This window comes from Leptonychotes weddellii, chromosome 6 (assembly GCF_054177405.1).
Source record: "Leptonychotes weddellii isolate Sample4059 chromosome 6, ASM5417740v2, whole genome shotgun sequence".
Lineage (NCBI taxonomy): Eukaryota > Metazoa > Chordata > Mammalia > Carnivora > Phocidae > Leptonychotes > Leptonychotes weddellii.
In genome coordinates this window covers 89,656,409-89,669,202 of record NC_138374.1, presented here as the reverse complement: position 1 = coordinate 89,669,202, position 12,794 = coordinate 89,656,409, and the positions used below count along the sequence as shown (strand labels likewise).

Below are 12,794 nucleotides of genomic sequence, written 5' to 3'. Positions count from 1 at the left end.
AAAGAAAGAAAGAAAGGAAGGAAAGAAGAAAGAAAAGGTAATCTTGAACTGTAAACTTGAATCAAAAGAAAGAGAACATAAACTTCACAGATAATGCATGAAAAAGAATAATAGGGACGCCTGGGTGGCTCAGTCATTAAGCGTCTGCCTTCGGCTCAGGTCATGATCCCAGGGTCCTGGGATCGAGCCCCACATCGGGCTCTCCGCTCAGCGGGAAGCCTGCTTCTCCCTCTCCCACTCCCCCTGCTTGTGTTCCCTCTCTCGCTGTGCCTCTCTCTGTCAAATAAATAAATAAAATCTTAAAAAAAAAAAAAAGAATAATAAATTAAAAGGGGAATAAATACCCAGACTGACTGAAGAAATCATTCTAAATCTTTAATGTTTATCGGAGGCTACCTGGATGTATCTATTCAATATATCTATAGTTATTTAAATGTTAATAGTTCATAACTATATTAGACCTTCACCCACAGTTATGACTTATGTTATTCCCCAGCATGCTGTTGTTATGGCTCTGAAGCAGAAAACAAAAGAATGGAGAGGACTGCATTCCCAGTAGCAACATCACAAACCCCCAAGTCTAAGATCAACAGTAACCATGAGAAACCAGTAGTCACTTGTCTGCCATGTGAGGGGTAAATGATAAAAACACACGGTTTCCACCTTTTGCTTCTCAGATATCTCAACAGCAAAGCAACACTGCGGACCACTCTTGGCTTTCTAAAACAGTTCTTTCCTCAGCTTTCGTGACCCCAGTTCCTCTCAGTTTTCTCCTAACCTTTTGGATGTACCTTCTACATCTCCTTTGCCAAGTCATCCCCCTCCACCAGACCTGTAAATATCAATATTCCTCGAATCTGAGTGTTAACCTTCTTCTTTGTTCACTCTCTGTTCCTCCTAAAGTAATCTTATTCCACTCATAGCTTTAATAAATATTCAAACGCCTATAGCTACCACCATGTTATCTACAGACCAGACTTCTAATCTTTGCTGCAGGCATACATATTAGACCATGGACTTTACTTCTCTTACATGTGCCAATGACACCGCAACCTCAGCAAGTCTGAAATCAAACACCAAATCCTCCTTTCAGGGTTCTCCATCTTGATGACTTCATAACAATATGGGAACTTGGAACGTATCCTTGACTTCACCTCTCCATCACCCACCAGAGCTAATCTACCACAAAGTTCTTGACTTTCCTAAACATTTCTCAATTCTGCTTTTTTTTTTCATCTTCACTGGCCCTAACCAAGACCAAGCTACCATCATTTCTCACTTTGACTCCTAACTTCTCATGTCTATTCTTGATCTTTTTTTTTTTTTAAAGATTTTATTTATTTATTTGACAGAGAGAGACACAGCGAGAGAGGGAACACAAACAGGAGGAGTGGGAGAGGGAGAAGCAGGCTTCCTGCCGAGCAGGGAGCCCGATGCAGGGCTCAATCCCAGGACTCTGGGATTGTGACCTGAGCCTAAGGCAGACGCTTAACGACTGAGCCACCCAGGTGCCCCTCTATTCTTGATCTTATCTGCAATCACCATGATCATTTTTAATCCACAGATATGATTGTGTAATTCCCCTATTCAGATGCCTTAAATGACTCACTCCCCACTGCTCTTAGGATAAGAACAAAAATCCTTAACTTGCCTACAAACATTACAGGATCCAGCCTCTGCCTACTTCTCCAAATTCATCTCTTATAACTCACTCCCTGCCCTCCAGCCATAATGACTCAAAAATGTCATGTTCTGTTCCAGTTTTCGCCATAGAAACTGTCCCTCAGGGCCAGAGGTATTGGTGCACATTGTATCAGCCATAAAAGTATCCTAGTTTCAAACAGTATGAAGATCCCTGAAGCAATAAAAAAGAAAGTGATTATCCAAGAAATGAGAGATCTTCAGTACAAAATCCATTCAGTTTTCAGTCAACCAGAATCCAATTATGTCATAATTTAGGGGTCATTTGTATAACCAAATGGCCAGTCACATTCTTTCTACTTTTCTAGTACTCACAACCTAATTTATTTCCAACTTTATCTTCCTAATCATCTTAGTGATTTTTCTCTAAGAATTTTTCAGTTTATTTGTGTTTTTCTTAGACCAATACAGGCATGAAAGCAGTAATCTAAAAAGGGTTTTACCAATACTAAATATATTGGTAGAATATTATGATTTTTGTGTGGCAAACCAATGTTTGTTAAATGACACAACCACAGCACCACCTCATGGCTTCTAAATACTCATCTACCCTAATTAAGAAGCACAAACTTTACATGAGTCTGTGTTATGTCATGTAAAATAGAAGTATACCACTGCTTTTTTATTTTCTAAAACTTCTTCAATTGTTTTGCCTAAAGGGTTCAGGTCCAATGTCACAAGTAGCCTGCTATTGTGTTAGTCTCTACTGATACCTTCTAGGAGCAAACAATCAGAACATTCGATAATGACTTGATTGGTTGACTGTTAAAGTTCATAAATAAAAGTTAAAGCATATCTTATGATTCTATTTGTGAGAAAAGCTGCTCGCCACCTTGAGTCAATATAATCAAAACTCAAGGAGTGGACCTGCATACACTGAGGATGATGCTTAACTTCCCTAGAAGATGAAAAATATGTTACCAAGTTAAGTGCACTGAGGTTTTATGCAAGAAGGAAGTAAGGGCATGGAATGTGGGAAGATGGAGGCCCAAGTCTATCTGTGCAGGGAAAGGGGTTATCTGGAAAAACTTCTTAAATGAATGGAGATCAATGATTGCTTATAAGGATTTGTTATTTTCAAGAATTTAAATTAAGGAACAAATCGATCCTAAACAAAACCATAAAGAAATTTTAAAAAGAAATCTCACCTAACCATAACAGGTTGACATTTTAAAAACAGATCCCAAGAAATCAACCTTTCAGGGACATACAACCTTAATTTCTTAAGATAACTACATATTCTGAGTAAAATGGGTGCTAATATATACCCTTATCCACTGTTCCTAAATAAGCATATTTCTGCTCTGAGCAGTGTACTTTCAATAACATTAAAGTAGATTCTACTCACTGAGAATAGTAACAGTGTGCAACTAAGTATTCATATTCATTTTTTAATTCCTATCATTTAAGATGAATGTCTTATTTTGGAAAAAATGAACATTAAAATGAGAAATATGAATTCCAATAGTCACTTATATATTTAGTAACTGTTCTTGTTGCTTGAGAAAACATCTTTACCTGATTAAGGACCTTCTGCAGGTGTGGGGTCCCCATCCGGTCAGCAATATGTCTATAAGCCGAGTGTGAGAGAAAAAATTTCCTTTCGGCCAACATGGCAGCCTTAATGTCCTTCTTCCCGTCTATATCCTTCTGGCTTCTGTTTACCACCCCCACATAACCTGAAACAGAACACATACAATGTGGTTTGGAACACTTGTTGTTTATTCTGGGGAGATTTCAAGGCTCTCAAACAGGCTGAATAAGAAAATCAAAATTATTTTTAAGGGCTGAAGAATTGAACCTTTTATAAAACTCAATTTGAGACATCAGTATTTAACAAAGGCTGGCTGATGTGGCTAATGATACTTTTTTAGCATTAACACAATAATGTGTTTTGCCCTTAAAAGCTCTGTACATTTTAATACAGTGTGTCCCTTAGCAGCTGTGTTATATGGTGGGCAAGTTAGTCACACTTAAAACAGCACAGTATATGTATATGCAGTTTGTGATGAATATTTATATCCTCCCTTCCAACGCCTTCCTTTTCCTGCTTTCTTATTCCTGTTATTTTAAGGAATAGTTCTTCTTCTGGATCATTTTTAAATATATCATTTGGGAACGTTATGCCATTCCAGAAAAAGTATAACTAATCATAAATACATTCCTCACAACTGTGAAGGCATAAAACCAAGCTTCCCATTGGTTTCCCAATTGTTTCTCTGCCATATCATCAAAGGAAGTCCTGTATAGGACATGGTACGTTACCCCTGCGAAGAGGCAGCAGCTTATTCTCTAGAACCTCCCTGGCATCTGTTCCTTCATCCATAAGATCCAATTTGGTGATGACTCCAATGGTTCTTAAACCTGCATCAAAAACAAACGCAGTATTACATAGTTTACAGAAGACTAACAAATTTTAGAGACATATATGTCCCCATGCTAAATGCAGACACTCATATTTCTGGTCCTCTTCCTGTTCCTCTCTGTCTTAATTTGTTTTCTAATCCACTGCTACCCCAGTCTGGTGAGTTTTGATGTGATAAGAAGGAGAGTTGTAAAACCACCCATACATAAGGTAACTTTCACTTCAAGAGAGAAAAAACCAAATAGGTATATCACCACAATAATTTTAAATACATGCATTTATTTTGGTACCATGCATACATGGAAATTACACACTTAAAATTTTCCTCCAAGGTACTGTACACAATACGGGTGCTTTAATTTTTTTATGTATTACCTTATTGAAAATAAATAAACAAGTAGGACCAATGAAGAGAGTGTGTCATAAACCAAAGCTTATTATTGATCCAGTTCTAAGCAGTTGACAAATAAGAAGAAGAAAATTAGGTATAGGATAGTGTCATCACCAAAAACAAAGTTTCAAGTCTCATAGCATTCACTGTTCATCAGAAAAAGATATATGACTTAATGGAAGAAGACCAAACTAAGAATTCTGACATTTGGATTCTAGTCTCAAGGCAAGTCACCTAACTCTCTTCTCTGGGTCTCAGTTTTCCTATCTGTAATATAAAGAGTTGGAAACGATAATCTCCAAGGTACCTTTCAGTAATAAAACAATATAAAAACCTAGACATTTTATGTAGCACATCAGATACCTCACCCTTGCCCATTGTTTTCTTCACTAGATAAAATGAATAACATTTGCCTAGTGATTCATATATTTTTTTAAAGATTTTATTTATTTGACAGAGAGAGACACAGCAAGAGAGGGAACACAAGCAGGGGGAGTGGGAGAGGGAGAAGCAGGTTTCCTGCAGAGCAGAGAGCCCGACGCGGCGCTCTATTCCAGGACTCTGGGGTCATGACCTGAGCTGAAGGCAGACACTTAACGACTGAGCCACCCAGGCGCCCCTCGTGATTCACATTTTTAAGTGCATTTCTTTGGACATGACAAATTGAACACACACCTTTATCTTTTTACCTGAAACCACTCTAAAATGGCTAGTATTTATTAGGCCAGCTATGGTTTTATATTCTTTACATGTCTTAAATCATTTACTCTTAAAAAGGTTAAGTCGTTTAATCTTAAAAAAGACTCCAACTACTTTTTTTTTTTTAAGTGAGGAAACTAAGGCAGAAAGAGATTAAGTAACTTTCCCAAGGTCATACAACAGGTGGGTCTAGGCATCCAGAGCCCATGCTTTTAACCAATATACTGCTTATTGAAATACAAAGAATTTTAAAAATAAAAAAGGCTTAAACCAAGAAAGTAAAGAAAATGGGAGAGGACTGAAGAAAAATGTTGAAACTGTAAACCCAGCAGGATAACTGCTAACTAAATTAACAGACTAGAGAAAGAGAAAAACTGCATCCAAGAAAGCCAAAAACCAAAGCCCAGAAGCTGGAAAATTTACATCACAGCCTCTCAGAAAGGTTGAGGGAGACCAATAGCTCTGACAATAATGGACGGTAATGGGGGCAGTTGAGGCTGAAAACAAGAGCGCTGGATGAAAGCAGGGAGATTTCCATGGATAACATAGCTAGGAGTCACCCTGGCTCAACCTGGCAGGAGAGTGCAAGGTCTACTCTCTGGAAACACTGAACTGTGGAAAACTGCACTAATGGGCACCTGGCCCAGTTAGAGGGCATCAGGTATTAAAAGAGAGTGATTAAGTGAAATTCCACTTACTGAATAGCAAGACCTCTCTGCCCAGTCCAGTTTAAGAAAAAGCTGGCTGGTAGAATTTAACCCTCCAAGGAGGAGATTGGAAAAACTCTGTCTGGGGATATTAACCATTCTTAGAGGGAAACATAGATATTAAAATTCAGAGGAACTCCAATTAAAACAGCCCAATAAATCAACCTACTGTGAAGCCTATAACTCATTTAGTCAAGCACACCCAAATAGAGTTTCCTGTTATATTATATATTATATTATAATATATTATATTATATAATATTATAATATATATAATATAATATATATTATATTATATATATTATAATATTATATTTATATATGAATATAATTTATATATTATATATTTAATATATATTAAATTAAATATAAATTAATAAAAATAAATATAAATATAAATATAAATTATATATTAATATGATTTAATTATATTAAATTAAAAATAATTTAATATAATTAAATTATTTATTTAATTAAATTAAATTTAATGAATTTAATTAAATTCATTAAAAGTGAATTTAATATTTCACTTTTAAATATAAATCAATAAGTGTAGATTACCAATTGTCATCATACAAAATTATTACAATATTAATATAATATAAATAAAATACTATTGACTATATCCCCCATAAGTGACTTATTTATTTTAGCATTCTGTGATGTATATAATTGTAGAACCACTATGTTGTATACCTGAAGTTAATACAATACTGTATGTCAACTATGCTTCAATAAAAAATATAAATTTTTAAAAATTATTTTAAATGTGAATGGATAGCCAAGGAGAGTCTCTGAGACCAAAACAAATAAATATTGTAAAACAGAACTGAAGAAAACAAAGATAATACAAAATATAGAAGAAAACTTTATCATTTTTATTAATATCCTGAGAGAAAAGAGGTCATTGCATCCATGGAACAAGAACAGAATGTCATAGAAGGAAACATTCAAACAAACAAAAGGAATTCTTGGTAACAAAATATGAGAGTAGTAATTAAAAAAAAAATGTTAGTAGAATGGGTGGAGTACAAAGTTAGAAACTCTTCCAGAAAACAAAAGAAATAGAAGTAAATAATAGAAAAGGAAAAGCTTGTTTGAAACTAGAGAAATAAGGGCACCTGGGTAGCTCAGTTGGTTAAGCATTCGACTTTGGTTTTAGCTCTGGTCATGACCTCAGGGTCATGAGATGGAGCCCTGTGTCAGGCTCTGTGCCCAGTGCAGAGTCTACTTGAGATTCTGTTTCTCCCTGTCCCTCTTCCCCTCCCCTGTTCTCTATCTCATTCTCTTTCTCTCCCTCAAATAAATAAATAAATCTAAAAAAAAAAACAGAGAAATAATGTAGAAGATCCAATATCTGAATAATTGGCATTCCAGAAAAACAGAGAAGATGAAACAGAAATAGTTGGGGGGGGCATACTATTCAAGAAAATATTCTGTAAGTGAAAGATTAATTTATGTATTGAATAAATCCATCAAGTGTCCAACATAATATGAAAAACACACACATAATATGGCATAGCAGTATAAGATTTCAAAACACTAGGAACAAATAAAATATCCTAATAAGCTCCCAAAGAAGTTAAGAAAAGAAAGTGACAAAAAAAGTTTTGGAAATCATTATAGCATCAGTCTTCCCAGCAAGAAACTAGAAACTAAAATTCAATAGAGTGCTGTTTTCAAAATTCTGAGGGAAAAAATTATTTCTAGCCTAGAATTCTGAAATATCGATAAATGTGACAGTAGAAAAAAATATTTTCAGACTTGCAAAAATCTCAAAGTATTTTACTTCCCTTTCTCTTTCTTTGGAAACTACTAAAGGATGTGTTCCACCAAACATGGAAAGCAAACTAACAAAGAAGTAAATAAGAGATCCAGGAAGCAAGAAATGTAATATAACCAAAAAAGAAAGGGAATTTTCAGGATGGTGTAGATCTCAGTACTAAGCCAGAAGAACAATCAATATCTATTTGAATGAGAAGGCACAGATTATTGAAGAGATATATTTCCCCACTAAGAAAAAAAAAATGGAAGTGCTAGAACACCTAATGCCTAAGATTTTTTAAGGTATTAAGAGATTTAGACTCCTAGAGGAGAGGCTGAGAATGCACTGGTAATGAATATTTAGAAGACTGCAAACAAAAAGAAAGACAACTATCAACCTCAAAGACAGCAATATCATGTAAGAAGGAAAAAGTAATCATAATTTACACAGGGCTCAGCTGCGAATGGTATTTTCAGAATCATAAATATTTAAATATAATTATATTAGTAGAACATGGGAGGGTAAGTGTATATATGTATGGTTAGTATATGTGGGTATGGGAGAGAGATAGAAGACAGCTAAATTCTTCTCTACAGTAGGAAGTCAAAAGTGAAAATCAAAAATAAAAAATCAAGAAATAGTAGTATGAACAGGTTACACAGAAATATGGAGGTAAATACCAAAAGAAAGCCAAAAGTGATAGTCTCTGGAAATCAGTAATCAAGAGTCAGGAGGAGTGGGCAAGGGACCAATAGTTTTTGTTAAAAGCCTTTGGGACTGATTTTTAAGCTATGTATGTTTATAACATTAATAAAATAAAAGTTAAATTTTAAAAGTATTCTCTCTTTTTTTTTAAATAATCCATTTTTTATTTGATAGGTAAGAATGGACAGTAGATGTAAATAAAAAAAACACTGAAACAGATATTTGATTCTACATTGGCAAAGTAATGTAAGGATATGTGTGAATATCTGATCTGTGTAAAAGTTTTCCATGTCCAATCAACACATCCAGATAGTTTAGACATAACTGACATTTCATTCCCTTTAAAATGATAAGAACACACAACTCAACTATGTCAGATTGAAAGCTCTGTCTTTGTTGGATAGGCTGGCCTTGTACAATGACCGAATCAAACGAACATTGGTTTTAATATTTGTCTCCAAAAGGCAAGCATGGTTAATACATAATTAAAAGTATTCTCTTTACTACTCCTTTATTTCTGCAAAGGCAAAGAAATCTATGCTTAGTGGTATACCAGAAATGGCAAAGGAGATTATTTTCTTTTCACATTTAGTTATACAAATAGGCAGCTTAAAATAATCAATGAACTCCTGCTGGCATACTGGAGACCTACACTGACAAATCTCAAAAAGCCATTGCCGGAAGAGATTCAAAGGCAACATGCTTTAAAAGCACTTCACTGGTAATCTAAAGACTCAGATAAATATAATAGAGACCCATGTACTGAGTCCTGATTATGTACTGGGCATAGACTTGAAACAACTCTATGAGTGGGTACCGTTATTTTCTCAATTACACAGATCAGGAAAGTGAGATTTGGAGAGGAAAAGCATGCTTACCTAAAAGCTTGCAGCCTGTAGGGTGTGGAATCCAGGCAACCTAATTCCATTTTTAATCACTATATTTTTCTGCCACCCAATTCTTAGCTAGATTCTACAAGTGATTAGGTCTGTTATTTGGCAAGTTAGTTACATCATGTGGGCCTGTTGATCTACATATAGAACCAAAAGATTAACTAGATGTCTCTTTCAAGTCCAGAATTCTGGGAAATAAAACAATTTCCAGATTTAGAAGAGGTTATATACAATAATAAGTAAAGAGTAATTTAATAAAATTCTTGTCTTCCGGGGCGCCTGGGTGGCTCAGTTGGTTAAGCGACTGCCTTCGGCTCAGGTCATGATCCTGGAGTCCCAGGATCGAGTCCCGCATCGGGCTCCCTACTCAGCGGGGGGTCTGCTTCTCCCTCTGACCCTCTCCCCTCTCGTGCTCTCTGTCTCTCATTCTCTCCCTCAAATAAATAAATAAAATCTTTTAAAAAAATAAAATAAAATAAAATTCTTGTCTTCCAACTAAAAGGAAAATAAAAATAAATTAAGAGCTAATAAATAATGTATGATATTGTATTTCAATTATGTTTCTTCAGTAAAGAATAGCCATAATGATGAGTGCTGATGAATCCTGACAAAGACCTTGAAAAGACATACAAGGCACTTCCAAACTGATTTTTTTTTTAAAGATTTTATTGATTTATTCATGAGAGACAGAGAGAGAGAGAGAGAGAGAAGCAGAGGGAGAAGCAGTCTCCCAAGGAGCAGGGAGCCTGATGCGGGACTCGATCCCAGGACTCTGGGATCATGACCTGAGCCAAAGGCAGACACTTAACCGTCTGAGCCACCCAGGCGCCCTGGCACTTCCAAACTGATTCTTACATAGCATAGAGGCTAACAGCACTCACTCGAGGATCAGATTTTTGGGGTTCAAACCCATCAGTGCCTCTTATTACTTCCAAGACATTAGTTTCCTCATCAGGGGATGTCAGGGTGGCTCAGTTAGTCAAGCATTTGCCTTTGGCTCAGGTCATGATCCCAGGGTACTGAGATCGAGACCCCCCATTGGGCTCCTTGCTCAGTGGGGAACTGCTTCTCCCTCTGCATGCCCTTCCCTGTGCTTGTGAGCTCTCTCTCTCTCACTCTCTCTCTGACAAATAAATACATAAAATCTTTAGTTTCCTCATCAGGTGTAACCACATCAATAGCATAATCATCCGTCACAGTTTGTATTTGATGTCTGGGATAATTATTAATTGCATCCCCTTTAACTCTCGAAAGACTTCCAGCAGAAGAATAAGTTATATGTTCACTCTAATTCATCAATAAAATGAGAAAATAACAAACTTATGTTTTAAAATTAAATAATAGACCTTCCACTTTCTGGTGCAACATGTAAGAAGATTTGAAGTTGAAAAAAAAAAAAAAAAAAGAAGATTTGAAGTTGCCACTGTGTCTTAGCAAGTGGACAACTGAAAAAAATCAACAACCCTTCTTAGATTCTTCAGAGAAATGAGGTCACAGGACAAACCACTGCTCCCCAAATTTGGAGAGGCAGATAGGTAAATCCAGAGAATCATAACTTATGGAAGCAGAAACACACAAGCAGGAATTCCTATGGGAACCAGCACCTAAGAAAGAAAACCTAAACTGTAATTGACAAATTTCTGGAAACTCAGTGAGTTAAAAAGTCTGAGGTCCAAGTTATAGGAAGCATCCATTTTTTTGTGGGTTTAGTCTCCAGGAGCTCACCCCACCCAGGTTCTCACAGTGAATATCTGAAAAAAAAATCCCCTTGTGCTTCAGACAGGGGGAGGAAACAAACAACCTGATTTAAAAATGGGTAAAAGACCTGAACAGGTACCTCACCAAACAAGATGTACAAATGGCAAGTATGTATATGAAAAGATGTTCCACATCATTGTTCAATAGGGAATTGCAAATTAAAATAATAGTGAGATATCTATTAAAATTACCAAAATCCAAAACACTGACAACATCAAAGGCAGCAAGATTATGGAGTACCAAGAACACCCATTCATTGCTATTGAGATTGCAAAATGGTACAGACATTTTGGAAAATAGTTTCTTACAAAACTAAATATACCCTTACCATGTGATACAGTAATTGTACTCTTTGGTATTTACTCAAAGGAATTGAAAACATGTCCACACAAGAACTTGCACACAGATGTTTATAGCAGATTTACTTATAATTGCCAAAACTGGAAAGCCACCTAGATGTCCTTCCATACATAAATAGATAAATAAAACTGTGGCACAACCAGACAATGGAATATTATTCAGTGCTGAAAATAAATGAGCTATCAAGCCATAAAAAGACAAGGAGGAACTTTAAATTCATATTGCTAAGTGAAAGAAGCCAATCTGAAAAAGCTACAAAGTTTATGGTTTCAACTATATGACATTCTAGAAAAGGCAAAAGTATGGAGACAGTAAAAAGCTTAGTGGTTGCCAGGGGTTAGGGGAGGCAAGGATAAAAAGGTGGAGTACAGAGTATTTTTAGGGCAGTGAAAACTATTCTATATGGTATTACAATGGTGGATACATAACATTCCACATTTGTCAAAACCCACAGAAGGTACACCACCAAGAGTGAACCCTAATGTCAACTATGAACTTTGAGTAACAATGATACACCAGTTCTAGGTTCATTGATTATAACAAATGTACAACTCTGGTGTGGGATATTAATAGTTGGGGAGGTTGTGCATGTGGGGACAGAATGTATATGGGAACTCTCTGTACTTTCCACTTAAAATTGCTCTAAAAAATTAAAATCTATTAATTAAAGACAATTAAATAACATTACACATGTAAAGTACTTGGTACATTAAAAAAAACCCAGTAAGTGAAAGTTGTGATCTCATTAGCTTTGATTCTCACCATGCCTCCCACTCTACTCCAATCCTAAACTCCAGTCACACCCAACAAGTTGCACCTCTCCATGTGACCATGCAGTTCTTGGGCTCTTTATCTTTATAACAATGCCGCTCAACTCTAAATATCCTTTCCTTCCCTTCTTCTTTTGATCAACTCAAACCCATTCTTCCTTTTTTCATCATTTTATTTTATTTTCATCATGATAAGTACACTCTTTAATTCCCATACCCTATTTCACTCATTCCTCCACCCACCTCCCCTCTAGTAACCATCAGTTTGTTTTCTATAGATAAGAGTCTGATTCTTGGTTTCTCTCTCTCTCTTTTTCCTTTGCTCATTTGTTTTGTTCCTTAAATTCCACATATGAGTGTGATTGTATGGCATTTGTCTTTCTCTGACTGACTTATTTCACTCAACATTATACTCTACCTCTATCCACGTTGTTGCAAATGTCAAGATTTCATTCTTTTTTATAACTGATTAATACTCCATTGTACAGGGGCGCCTGGGTGGCTCAGTTGTTAAGCGTCTGCCTTCAGCTCAGGTCGTGATCCCAGGGTCCTGCGATCAAGCCCCACGTCGGGCTCCCTGCTCAGCGGGAAGCCTGCTTCTCCCTCTCCCACTCCCCCTGCTTGTGTTCCCTCTCTCGCTCTCTCTCTCTCTGTCAAATAAATAAAATCTTGAAAAAATA

The 12,794-nt window shown here is 36.1% G+C and overlaps 1 protein-coding gene across 1 annotated transcript in view; it reads right to left on the bottom strand.

Annotated features, from left to right (window-relative positions):
- The window catches only part of DNM3 (dynamin 3), a 533,769-nt gene that overhangs the window by 340,186 nt on the left and 180,789 nt on the right, over nucleotides 1-12,794 (bottom strand). Inside the window, exons 5-6 of the mRNA XM_081823185.1 lie at nucleotides 3,967-4,065; nucleotides 3,220-3,380 (exon numbers count right to left, since the gene is read on the bottom strand). Of these exons, the coding sequence (XP_081679311.1) occupies nucleotides 3,220-3,380; nucleotides 3,967-4,065 (260 nt within the window). The remainder of the gene's footprint in view (nucleotides 1-3,219; nucleotides 3,381-3,966; nucleotides 4,066-12,794) is intronic.